This window comes from Corvus brachyrhynchos, unplaced genomic scaffold (assembly GCF_000691975.1).
Source record: "Corvus brachyrhynchos isolate BGI_N302 unplaced genomic scaffold, ASM69197v1 scaffold148, whole genome shotgun sequence".
Lineage (NCBI taxonomy): Eukaryota > Metazoa > Chordata > Aves > Passeriformes > Corvidae > Corvus > Corvus brachyrhynchos.
Window position 1 is genome coordinate 2834769 of NW_008239785.1, and position 11844 is coordinate 2846612.

The window sequence follows — 11844 nt, forward strand, 5'->3', positions numbered from 1 at the left end:
ACCCGGGACGGGACCGGGAAGGGAACCAGGGACGGGACCGGGAAGGGAACCAGGGACGGGACACCCAGGGCCGGGCACTGGGGAGGGGTGCACCGGGTTTTGCCCCGGGATCTGCCCCAGACCCGCCGTGCTGAGCTGCCCCCGCTTAACCCCCGCCGCTCCCGCGCCCCCTCCGCAGCCGGGATGAGGAGAAGGGAGGGTGAAACGAATGGTGGGTTGGAATAAAGGGCAGGAAGCTCAGGCAGTGATAAATGATACGGGTAAAACAGGCTGGATTTAAGTTTAAAAAATTTTTTTAAAGTTTATTTATTGCTAATTGATATTAGTTCCAGGCTTGGATATCTGCTCTGTCCGGGGCTTCTGGGGAGCAATGCAGCCCCTGGACCACCTCTCCCTCTCCTCTTTCCTGCAGCCATGCTGCTCACAGGACCATCTATCACGTTTTTCCCCCTCTCTCCTCACTGCACTTTGCCCTTCCTTAAATACATTTCCCCAAAGGAAAAGACATTCTTAAGTAATAAATTCTTAATAATTATAAATAATTCTTATATTCTCATCTATTCTTAAAATCTTATAAATTCAATAAATTCTTCAGCACATTTCCCCAGCATCACTGATGGGCTCAGTTATTTCATGGCCGTGCCCTGCCATGGGGCTGTTGGAACAGTGTGGAACCAGCCAGAAGCATCTGGATGTGGCTGTGTCCTGCCCACTGGGGCAGGAGGATTGTCCCTTCAGTGGTGTCACTATTTCTCCTGTCTCAGGCTCCAGCAGCGGCCAGTGCCATCGGCTGCCTGGAGTATGGAGCAATCCAGTGGGGCTGGAAAATACAAAATCCCCCTGCACCACAGCCTCACACCTCTGCCAACACGGCTGGACTGGCTGCTTCAGGAGGCATGGACAGATCTGATGGGGAAACGCACCAGAAGTTCAAGTTTCACCTCAATCCTGTCTCCTGTTGCTGTGGGATATCTCACAGGAGGCACTGAGCCTCAAGCAGGAAAAACACAGCTTTTCCCCCCACCAGAGGCCCTGGTTCCAACTGTGGTTTCCCAATAAAAGCCCTTTGACAAGATGCCAACATAGGGAGATGAATGCAAAAACCATTCCCTTCCATTTTCCACTGAAATGATTCAATTTGCACTTCCTGCCTCATTATTTCCTCCTCCTGAACTGAGCCTTCACCTTGTGAGGGGGTCAAGTGATTTTGGCCAGCAGTGCCTCTCCATGGCATGTGGGGGGACAAGGACCCGTGGATGGGGTGAGGGGCAGAAGGCTGTGCAGGGGCAGTACTTTTGCACCCTGATTTCCAAAAAATACTTGTATCTCGGATTCTGCTTGATTATCACATAATCCCAGGACTCCTCATCCTGTGGCTTTCAACTTTCGGGCTGTCACCCCTTTGTTTAGCTCAGTCTTCCCTTAAAATAGCTGTGTTTAAATTGCTCAGGGAAAAGCTCTGATCTAGAATTTGCTTTTGTCACCCACTGTGATTACAAGACCCAGAAATGTCAAGACTAATCTCAATTCATGTTTCTTTTCAATACTGGGATTTTAGCTATCATGTGGTGGGGGGGACATCCTGTTCCTCTCAGAGGCACCAGCAGAGCCTTGTTGGGATGGGACTCGTGTTCTCCCCAGCTGAATCCTCTTATCAGCCCTAATTCCAAGTGTCATCAGCTGGGTGTGGGTGGTCCTGGGGACTGAACTTCCTATTCTCCACTTAGAAATGGAGGGTGAGGTGGGGTTGGTTTTTCTCTTTAAATATTCTGGGTTTGAGTAAGGATTTTTAACATAAAGTTTCTGTATAGCTGCTTTGAAACTATAACTGTGGTGTTTGTGGTGGGGGTTTTTTATGTGTTTTTTTCATTAAACTTGGCGTCTTTTTCCCTTTCTTCAGGGTGGGACCTGAATGTATTTTGAGTGGAGCTTGACTGTCCTGGATTCTCTTTGTGGACAGGGTTGTGAAAAGAAAAAAAATAACAGTCTCTGAGCTGAACAGTGCTGAAACCTGGCATTGTGAGTGAATGGTCTGCTCAGGGGGTCCTGGGAGCCGAAACAGTGATGGATGGGGGACTGTGAGCCTGGAGGCTGCCAGGGAGGAGGAGTGTGGGTGTGTGGCACCAGGGAGAAGAGCAGATCCAGCCCTTGCTGGATGGGTGGCAGGTGAAGCCGTGGAGGAAGCTGATGGTGGAGGCTGAAGCTGCTCCTTGCTTCCCTGTGGGACATTGTCCTCATCCCAAATGAGAAAGGGCTTGATTTGACTGGAGAGACACCATACTGAATGAACTAGAGCAGTGCATGTGGGCTCTTAGAGCAGGTGACCGTGGTGGGTTTGCCCACCTTTCCCTGGTGGTTTGGTTTTTTTCTGATTGGGGAAAAACATTGATGAAGTGTAAAAGGACCACTGGGATGAAAAATGGGGGCTGGCTGCCTCTTCTGAACAGGGCAGCCTGCTCCTGGTTCTCCCTCCTGCTTCTAACCCTGCTCCAGCAGGGAGCAGAGTTAGAGCTGTGGGGTGTGGGGATGGGTTTGAGCCCTTCCAGTCCTTTTCTGTTGTGTTCAAGTTGTGTTTGTGCAGTCCCTGTGTTCACAAGTTCCTTGTGGTTAACTCCTGGATGAACTTGGTGTAAATAAGACTCAGTGTTTTTTTAAAAAACAGGAGATGGTTTGGCCTTGGGATTGTTTTTCTAGTTTCCTGTAGCACAGCCAGGTGGGAATTGTATGCTCTGTGCTGGAGCAGAGCAGCTCTGCCAGGTACAGCTACCTGCTTTAATCCCTGTGTTAACAACTCCTGCAGTTCCTGGCAGGGTGTTTGGAAATATTTTAGTAATTCTGCAGAAACAAGCTGTGCCTCAGACTTTACAAATGGTAACCACTTGGCAAACAGTGTCTGAGATGGATAAAATGGCCTGTCCTCTTGCCTTCACTGCAACCCATGGAGTATGTTCTGATACCAGGGAGATTTGTGTGTAGATGCTTTGTGTGATTTGGGACAGAAAAGGATGTTACAAATGTTCAAGACCAAGTTGGATGGGGCTTTGAGCAGCCTGATCTAGTGGAAGGTGTTCCTACTCAAGGCAGAGGTTTGGAATGGGATGAGCTTTAAGGTCCCTCCCAACCCAAACCATTTTGTGATCCTGTGAAACTCCCTAAAACTGGCAAGTGCTTCAATTCTTGTGTGCGTTGCAATACCTGTGGTGTCATCACAATTGCTCTGAGCCTTGCCCACATCATCACTGCCCAACAAACCTGGAATCATAGGTTAGCTGTAGTTCAGCAATCAGTTGTCTGGCTTTTATTATACTTAATTATATTCTAGTGGAAACCTCTCAGTTCTAAGCTTTCAGAGCATCATTTAGACAACTTAAACTTCTTACAGTAGACCATGAGTAGGGGTGGTTTGGCAGTCTGTTCCAAGGATTTGGCAGACCTTGAACATACACTGAAGTATTTGGGTTTGGATGCAAAGCAGATAATGGTGCCAGGTGTTACAGCTTGTCTGGGAGGTGTGGGATCTGTCTGTTTTCTAGCCTCACCTGGGAGTCTTTTGGCAAATTCCTTATTGCTTTAGGATGGCTGTGATCATTCCCACAGCAGTGTTACAGCTGGGAGTTTGGGCAGGGCAATGGAAAGAGACTTTTGCTCAAACAGGAGGCTACTGAGGAGGGTTTCTGGGCTAAACCTCTGTTGTCACTCATCAGGGCTGGGCTTGAAAGATAGAAGAAGGTTTTTAAGAAAACAAACAAACATGTCTTTGAGAGCAGGACTTCGGGGATTAAGCAGTTAATACCTCTCCATAACCCCTATGTGCTCTGGTGTGCTGACATCTACCACTGCCTCCTGATGGCTGAGAAATGGAAAGAGCTTAAATTTCACTCTCTCTTCTAAATTTGTGGTAGAAATTGCCTTTGTGTTACTTTCCATACTGCAGGACAATTCTTGGGGCTCTGCTCAGTGGCAGGAAAACAGAGTTAGTGTTGTTATGCAGGGCTGGGGTACCCAATGAGCTACAGGAAACCCCAGTACTGATTTAAATCTGGGCTTTCAAATGCCACTGTGTGACTTTCTGGAGCTGCTGTCTGTTAGGCACCTAAGGATTTGTTTGCAGTCACTTACTGGAAGCTGCACATTGTTAATTACATGTGAAAACCAAGGAACCACAGACCAAGTCCAGTGAGATTGGTCGAAATAGTCAGGAGCCTTTCTTACCTCAGTGATGGGCTGGGCTGGGTTGGGAGAAATGCTGAGTTATTTCTGTCTGGAGAAAATGGCTGAAGCTTTCCTCATTTCCCCAATTTGCCTTGGTATCCTGCTCATGGTTCAGCTGGAGAGATTGACACTGGTATGCCTGCCTGGGGTGAAGGAGCCTCATTGTACAGAGTTTGAGGCTATGCATTATGTTCCTTGCTCGAGTTTCATAACTTCTGCAATGTGTTTGTGCTCACCAGGTAGTTGGAAATGTCTTCCCTGGCTTTGGTATGGAGAAGCACTCAAAACCCTGCTGCTTTTTGCTGGGTATTCCATGAAAGGAGATGCCTGGCAGGGAAATGCCTTCAGACCACAGAGAAGCAACTGAGTCAGGACACCCAGGGTGCCTTTGGCTTGTGCTGGAAACTGAGAGGGAGGAAATATTGTTTAAGGCAAGGAATTGGGACATAAGGATCTGCTTTGCAATGTCTCATTAGCTTGTGAAGCTCCAGGCTATTTCCTACCTGTTCTGTGAACCCCAGGCTTTAAAGGAAATGGAATGAACAATTCATGCTGTGCTACTTGTGTGGCCGAGTCCATAAGCAGGATGAGATGTGGAGCAGCAGGTGATTGTGTGAAGAGTGAAGGTGAAGAGCTGTTCAGTGTCTGCACCAGCAGTCCCAAGACCACTGAACTCTCTTCTATGTCTGCATTTCAAAGGTCTCTGCTTAGTTTATTTGGAATGCTGGTGTGTGCCTCTCTGAGCTCTTGAGTTTAATTCAAGTGCTACAGCAAGAGTTTTGAATAGTGATGTTGTTTTAACAGCTCCAACAAACAAATCAGCCCTGTGAACACCGAGTGCCATCTGCAGCACCGTTACAGGTTGAGACAGCTTCAGTTACAGCACTACAGCAGGTTGATTTGTTCCTGGTACACAAAGCTAAAGAGGATGTTGCTCGCTTCCTTTTCTTGTGGGAGCAAACTGCCAGCAGAGTTATTTGGTGGAGTGGAAAGGGATGAGTCTCCAGCTGGCAGCTGGTGTGAAGCAGGCACTGAGGGGTGGGAAGTAAGGCTGTTTGTGATGATGCTTTGTGCTGTTTGAAAACTGGGCTGCTGCTTGAAAGCTGGCCCATGGCAACATTTGTGGGGTGGGCTGGAGGGGCTGGCATGCCCTGCTCTGAGGAGAAAGGTGGGAAGAGGCTTCATGTGATCACTGTTGACTCCTTTGTCTGATGCTTCTGCTCTTTCTCCACTGCTGGGTGCCCATCTCCCACTCCACAGCCTGTCTTCAGTGCAGGGTGAAGGTTTGCCACTATAAGACACTTACAACCCCCTTGATATCCTCTTTGATCTCTCTCCCTCCTGGGTGTGTGGCTTCAGGAGCCAAGCTGGGAGCCTGTGGGGTTGATATGATGCCCAGAAGGTCTTTGATCCCAAATGTCCCACTATCTGTGGGGTCCTGCAGAGTGAGCCCTGTCTTTGGAGCCATTAAATAGATGTTCAAGACTCTGACCCCTGCACAGGGCTGGCCTTGACTTGACACTTCCCAGCCAAGTGCTGGTTCTTGCATTTGAAGCAATTTTCACACAACTTTCAGAGCCTACATCAAGGCTCTTTTGTGGCTGTAACTCCCTTTTGTTTTAAACTTATAACCTGAGAATTTTCTCTCCAATGTGTACATGGTATTTTGTGTGATTGGATTCCATCTGGAGTAAAAAGGCAGGTTTGTAGGAGTGGTACATTTCTGCACTGAGAGAACTGTGTAAATTGAAAACCACTCAGTGCCTGAGGGCTGTTATCTTTTTGCCAGTCACGTATAGGCCTGGGTACAGATTGTAAAGGCAGTTGTCTGCTTTTTGCTCTTCAACAAGGCTTTATGCTGAAGGATAGAGTAATTTTCACCTGACACAGCAAAGGTATTTTTTTTTTAGTCCCCTAAAACCACATTGGCAGCAGATGTGGTAAATGGAGCACTTGGGGGAGGTGTGGAGTCCAGTCTGTGTGTGCAGCAGCCCTGGGACATTTGGATGAATACTGCATGTGGCAGGCCCTGCCACACATGCAGGGACTGTCCCATAAATCTTTCCCAATAACCAAGCTACTTTTCCCCTCTTCTCCCATAAATTTGTTGCTAAAAATTGAACTAATTTTAAAACCAGCATCCATGCTGGGCCCTACTGCCTGTGCTTGCCTCAGAGAAGTTGGCAGAGCTCCTGGCTGCTTTGGGGAGTAGTTTATGTCCTGACAGCTGCTGCTGTTGGTCTTCCTGGGGGCACTGAGCTTCACAAGTGCAGTTGGGTGCAAGGGCTGTGCCTCTCACCGCAAACCTCTGCACACTCAGAGCTCCCAACACCCCGAGGTGGCTCCAGAGCAGCTCACATTGGTGTGCGGCTAAATTAATGTTTTTATTTAATTTATTTAAGTTTGGAGCACTGAGAACTGATGTCAGGAATTGCTCAAGGTCCATCTATGAGGCTTTAAAAGGTGTGCTCAGGCTGAACTTGGGGGACAGGCTGGGATGCAATCTTTGTATGTAGTGTTCTGAACAACAACTTGGGAAAGTGAGGGTGATGCCACTGAAGTGAACAGCCATGCTCCTTTCTCCTGAAAGCCTCATTTTCCTTTTTTCAGACACTGCTGGGAGCTGTCAGTAGCTGTAGGGATGGGTAGATTTAATCAAGAAGCTGTTCCAGCAGAAATGGCTGCATAGTGTCAACTCGAGCCAGGTATAACTTTATCCTAATGCATCTGGAGAGACTTTTTTTATTTTTCCTTGGTGCACTCCTGAAAGGAGATGGAATTTATGCTGAAATACCTGGCAGCAAGCTGCTCTTCATGCAGGGGACACCATGAGGACAGAGTTTAGTTGGAATTGATCTGTGGTGTGTGTGAGCAACGATCCCAGCAGGGTCTGGGGTGGGAACGGGCAAGGTTAAGCCCTTTGGCTACACCTATGCATCCCGAGGTAACCCTGGATACAGAAACCCTTCTGTTATCAGTGTGCAACGCTGTAACAGGATGCCTGCTGCCCTGGCTGATAGTGCCAGTGTGCAGCACTGCTATTGAGTGGGTGAAATGCAGGAACTTCCAAGGGGGTGAAGGATGGGAAAAGTTGTCTCCCTACCTTTTGCTGCTGGGTGGGAAGGAGGATTGATTTCAGGGCAGGAGGCAAGGGCAGGGAGGTGATCTGCTCCCCCCTTTGGGCCAGAAATGCTGAAGTGACTCCTACAGCTTTGGTATCAGGGGTTTTTAAAGGGATACGGAAAGCTTGGAAGGCATGTGGAGGGAAATGCCTTGGAGGGAAGGAATGCAAGAACTCAGTCTGCTTAGTTTTTATCAAATGAAGGACTGGGTGACTTAATTACACTTAAGTACTTTTCCAGATAACAAAGAGCACTTTAATCTTGAAAAAAAACCCACACAATGAGAGTTTGTCTAAAGGATAAAATCAGACCAATTGCAGCTAGAAATACTGTGCAATCTGCTAATGACTTCCACCCCAAAGGGGGAAATTCTGTCTCCTGGTGGGATGGCCTGAATTGGCCAGAATTGTCTTGCATATTGACTAAACCAAGCCCCTCATTTGGCTGAAAAAGACAGTCACTGGAGTGGTCAGGTGGGAAGAGGCATCTCCCACCCGGGAATGTGGGCAATGGGCTCCATTTTCAGCACTGTGAGGCTGCAGGGTCCAAGTTCTGGGGTTTTGGACATGTGGCCAACATCTTTGTACTGGCTGTGACAAAGCAGCTGTGCAGGTAAGTGGGATGATGGTCCTGCCTTGGTCTCAGCATCCACGAACTGGTGTCCACAGTGTGTTCAGTGAGCCAGAGGCAGACCTGGCGCTCCCTGGTGCTGAGCCCGCTGGAGGCAGCAGGTGGAAAGCAGCCTGTGCTCATATGTGAGCAGAGAAATTGCTTCTGCTGGCTCTGTTTTTGCACTTTTAATGCTGCTGTTGGCATTAGAAGGGCATTGTATCCACATTATTCATGCACTGCTAATAACTCCGGAGTGCTGTGTGCTGCATCTTGCTTTCAGTTGCACCCAGCACTTCAGCTATGCTGAAGCCAAGGGAGCTGTGCTGACAGATCTGAGAAAAGTCAGAATTTGATATTAAATAAATCTGGATCCGTTTCCAAAGCATGGCTATAGAACAGGAACAGTGTGATCCCTGCTGCTGGCATAATTCCATTTAAATGATATATCTGCAGATGGAAAAGCTGCTGGTGGGTCTGTCTGGTGGTGTAGAGAGAAATGGAGCACCAGGCTTAGAACACCTGGTAAAATAAGTTTTTGTCTTCTCTTTATGGACTGGAGATGAAAGGTGTGTGGGCCAAGCAGCTCTCCTGCTGCAAGGAGGTAGCAGGTATTCCAAGGAGGATGCAGGAGCATGGAAGAGTCCATCTAAAATGCTGTTCCCCCTGTGCTTGCCCTGATGCTGGAGAGACATCAGATCTGAACCCTGTGTGCAGGGATGAAATGGGATGGTGCAGCACTGCGGTGTGGCACCACTCTGGGATGGAAACCCTCCGGGGGAGCATTGCTCTTGATGAGATCCATTTGCAAGAAAATGGAGTGCCTTTCTCTGGCACTGGAAATTCCACCTGCAAATGCAGTCCTGGGGCTGAAGGCTGCTTGGTTCCTCTTTCAGCTCTGGCAAGGCTCTAGAAATCTGATGGTGCCTTTGAGGGAGGATCCTTGTTTAATTAAGTTCTAAGTGTTGGGAGGTGAGTGAGTAATTTCCTTTGTTAGTTGCTGCCTTGCTTGGGGAATGGCTTGCCTTGCAACTGATGAAACCTCTCCCTTCTGCCATGCATGGAAAACTCTCTGGAGACTAATGAAGGCCCAGACCCTTCCAGAGGTGCCATTGCTGCTTAGGGACACCAAAGATGCAATTGGTTTTTGTGGGGAACAAACCATCTAGCAGCAAAGTAACCAGCTCCCAGGCAAGCAGGTAAATAAACTGGATGTGTCAGCCCAGAGGGTAAATAATTCCTAAGGGAGAAGGGAGGTGTCTCCAAGAGGTGTTGGAGGCCCAGGAGCAGGATTACAGGGCTGGGACCTCACCACGTGTTCAGCTTTGAGTGTTGCTGGGTCCTGGTGCTGCTGAGCTGCTCCTTTGCACAGGATGTGTGACTGTCTTGATCCTACTTGTGAAAACTTGTGTAAAACTGAAAATCAGAGCATTCCCACCCACGGCAGGTGGTGTTAAAGAGCAAGAAACCTCACACAGAGTCACAGGGGGAAGAGCCAAAGGCTCCAGTGTTGCAAGGTGAGGCTGAAACTCCCCCCAGCCAGGATGGAGAGCAAGGCTGGAACACTGGGCAGTCTCTGTGCCCGCCAGGGTGATGGGCCTGTAGCTCCAGCTGTGCAACCTGATGTTGATAAGGATTAAGTGCTACAGACACTCACATTGGCTTCGGATGTGCAGCATGGAAAGCTCCTCTCTTTTATCACTAATAATTCTCCAACCTAATTCCTCTTTCTCCATACAAACCAACACGTTTCCCAGCAGCTGCCTGCTAAATCCCAAGCAGGTTTTGTAATTGGCCCCGTTGCCCTGGAAGCTCTGCCACAGCAAAGCAGATTTTGTCATCTTTTTGTTCCTCAGGAAACTTTTCTTTCTTGGTGAAGAATGAACTTTTTTCGTTCTGCCTTCAGTCCTTCCAGGTGTGGCTTTGGGGCTTTCTGGGGCTGGAGGAGTAGTTTATCTCTGCTCCCCTGACTGCATTGTTAAATTCCTGATAATGCAGATAATCAAGAATCATAAATATGAATTTGAGCTTCCCGTATTTCCTTTTTGGGTTTTCAGTGTTGGGAAGTAGGCAGGGCTGCAGTTGGGGTTCTTGCTGGTTTGCTGGGATAGGGCCCTTTGGGTTAAGGAGAAATTGAGACCACTGGATGCTGTTGGGGCCTGCTATAGGGTTCTGGACAAATCCTGATGCTCTGGTGTATCCTGATTCTCTGGAGGAGAGACCATGTACACAGTAAACCCTCTTGCAGGAGTGTCCAGTGCATCAGGGGCCTGCTGCTGCCAAAAACTGCATTTGGGAGTTAAAGGGAAAGGGTGTGATGGATATCCTGCAGTTGTGGGCTGCAATGGCAGCAGGACTTTAATGCTGGCCTGTTTTCATCCTGGAGAAGAATCCTGATAATCCTGGTGTGCCTCTGAATATGTTGTCAAAGGCAGCTGCAGCTCTGTGCTTCCTCTGCTTGCCTGCAAGGTCTGTCTCAGGACAAGAATTTCCTAGGAAACAGTGGAGAGTGATGGATCTAACCCTACTGCAACTTTGGGCAGCTGAGGCTCACTGCCAGGGTCCTGTTTGCTGGGATGGGATATGTAAATGGGGGCTGCAGGCACCTGTGCCAGGCAAATGTGCTGCTTTTTCTTGGTGCATCCCCTGCAGGCAGGGTTATAGCCCTGTGAGGGATCCCTTCCTTACCTCGGGGTGTTGGGAGCTCCTGGTTTTCCCTGGCAGCTCTCCATGGCTGTGTGCACAGGGAACACAGTGTCAGGTAAGAGCATCTCCTCCTGGGAGCCCAAAGGCTCACTCTGGATAAATTGCCAGTATCAGCCCTTGTGTTGCTGAGCAACTCTGTGGGCAGCTGGCAGGGAAGGAGGGGGCTGTGAATTAGGGAAGGATCCACATCTGCTGGCTCTACTCAAGGTCCTGGCCCTGATTGCAGACTGCAGCCTGGTTTGGCTACTTGTCTGAACTCGAGCCCTGGATGAGTGTTCATAGTGCTGCAGTGTTCACAGATTCCATCCATCAGAGTTTGCATTTGTTCCTAATGCTTTGATCATGGTAATAAATCCCAGATCCTCCGGCAAATGGAATCTCACCTGGGAGTCTGTGAGAGCTGTTAACACTGATGGGTTGCTCTGCTATCTCCCAGCTTCCTTCCACTCTGCAGGATGGTGACACCTTTCCTCAGCCTATTTTGGGATCATGTCCAAGGAGGTGAGATGTTTTCCCTCCCTCTGCGCCTTGGATTGCCTGTCCCAGCAGTGCTGGTGCTGTGCTGACAGGGAGTCCTTGGGCTGCCAAGAGTGTCCTGGGGTGGGAGTGCTGGTGCTGTGGAGGGGGAGAGGTCACCTGGACATCCCACAGGTGGGTCCTGAGGGTGACAAACTGCTCTCCAAGGCATGAGCCCTTCTACAGTGAGAAAATAACTTCTAAACTTGCCTTGTTCCCCGTTTGTCCTGTCTTAGGAAAGATAACACACTTGGGCTTGCTATTCTAGAGCCATTTCTAGCCTTGGGTGCCCCACAGCTTTGGACTTTAACAATGAAGCTGAAAATCTGGTTCCTCTGAAGGGAGGTTCCCAAACAGAACCAAAGCCTGGCACTCCTGGGCAGGGAAGCTGCAGCCAGTCAAAAGCAAAGGGGAGTTTCTCCACAGGTTTGTGAGAATTACACTGAGGACACAAAGTTGTCTGTTACTGCTCTGCCTCTTCCAGAAAGGAGCCACCTGGGGCAGCCACTGTGGTGGAAAGAGGCTGGGTCAGAGCTGTTCAGACCTTCCCTGGTGAGGGTGAGAGGGGCACAGTGTGTCAGTGCTCATGAGAGAACCCAGCTGTTCCCTGGCCAGGGGTGGGACTCAGCTGGGGAATCTCTTCCTTGTGTGCCCCAAGGTTCAGCCGGTCAATGAGCTC

General features: G+C 49.0%; 1 protein-coding gene across 1 annotated transcript in view; it reads right to left on the minus strand.

Moving 5' to 3' along the window:
- Positions 1-433, minus strand: part of TSEN54 (tRNA splicing endonuclease subunit 54) — a 9948-nt gene extending 9515 nt beyond the window's left edge. Inside the window, exon 1 of the mRNA XM_017743181.1 lies at positions 426-433. Within this exon, the coding sequence (XP_017598670.1) occupies positions 426-433 (8 nt within the window). The remainder of the gene's footprint in view (positions 1-425) is intronic.
- Between the last annotated feature and the right edge of the window lie 11411 nt (positions 434-11844).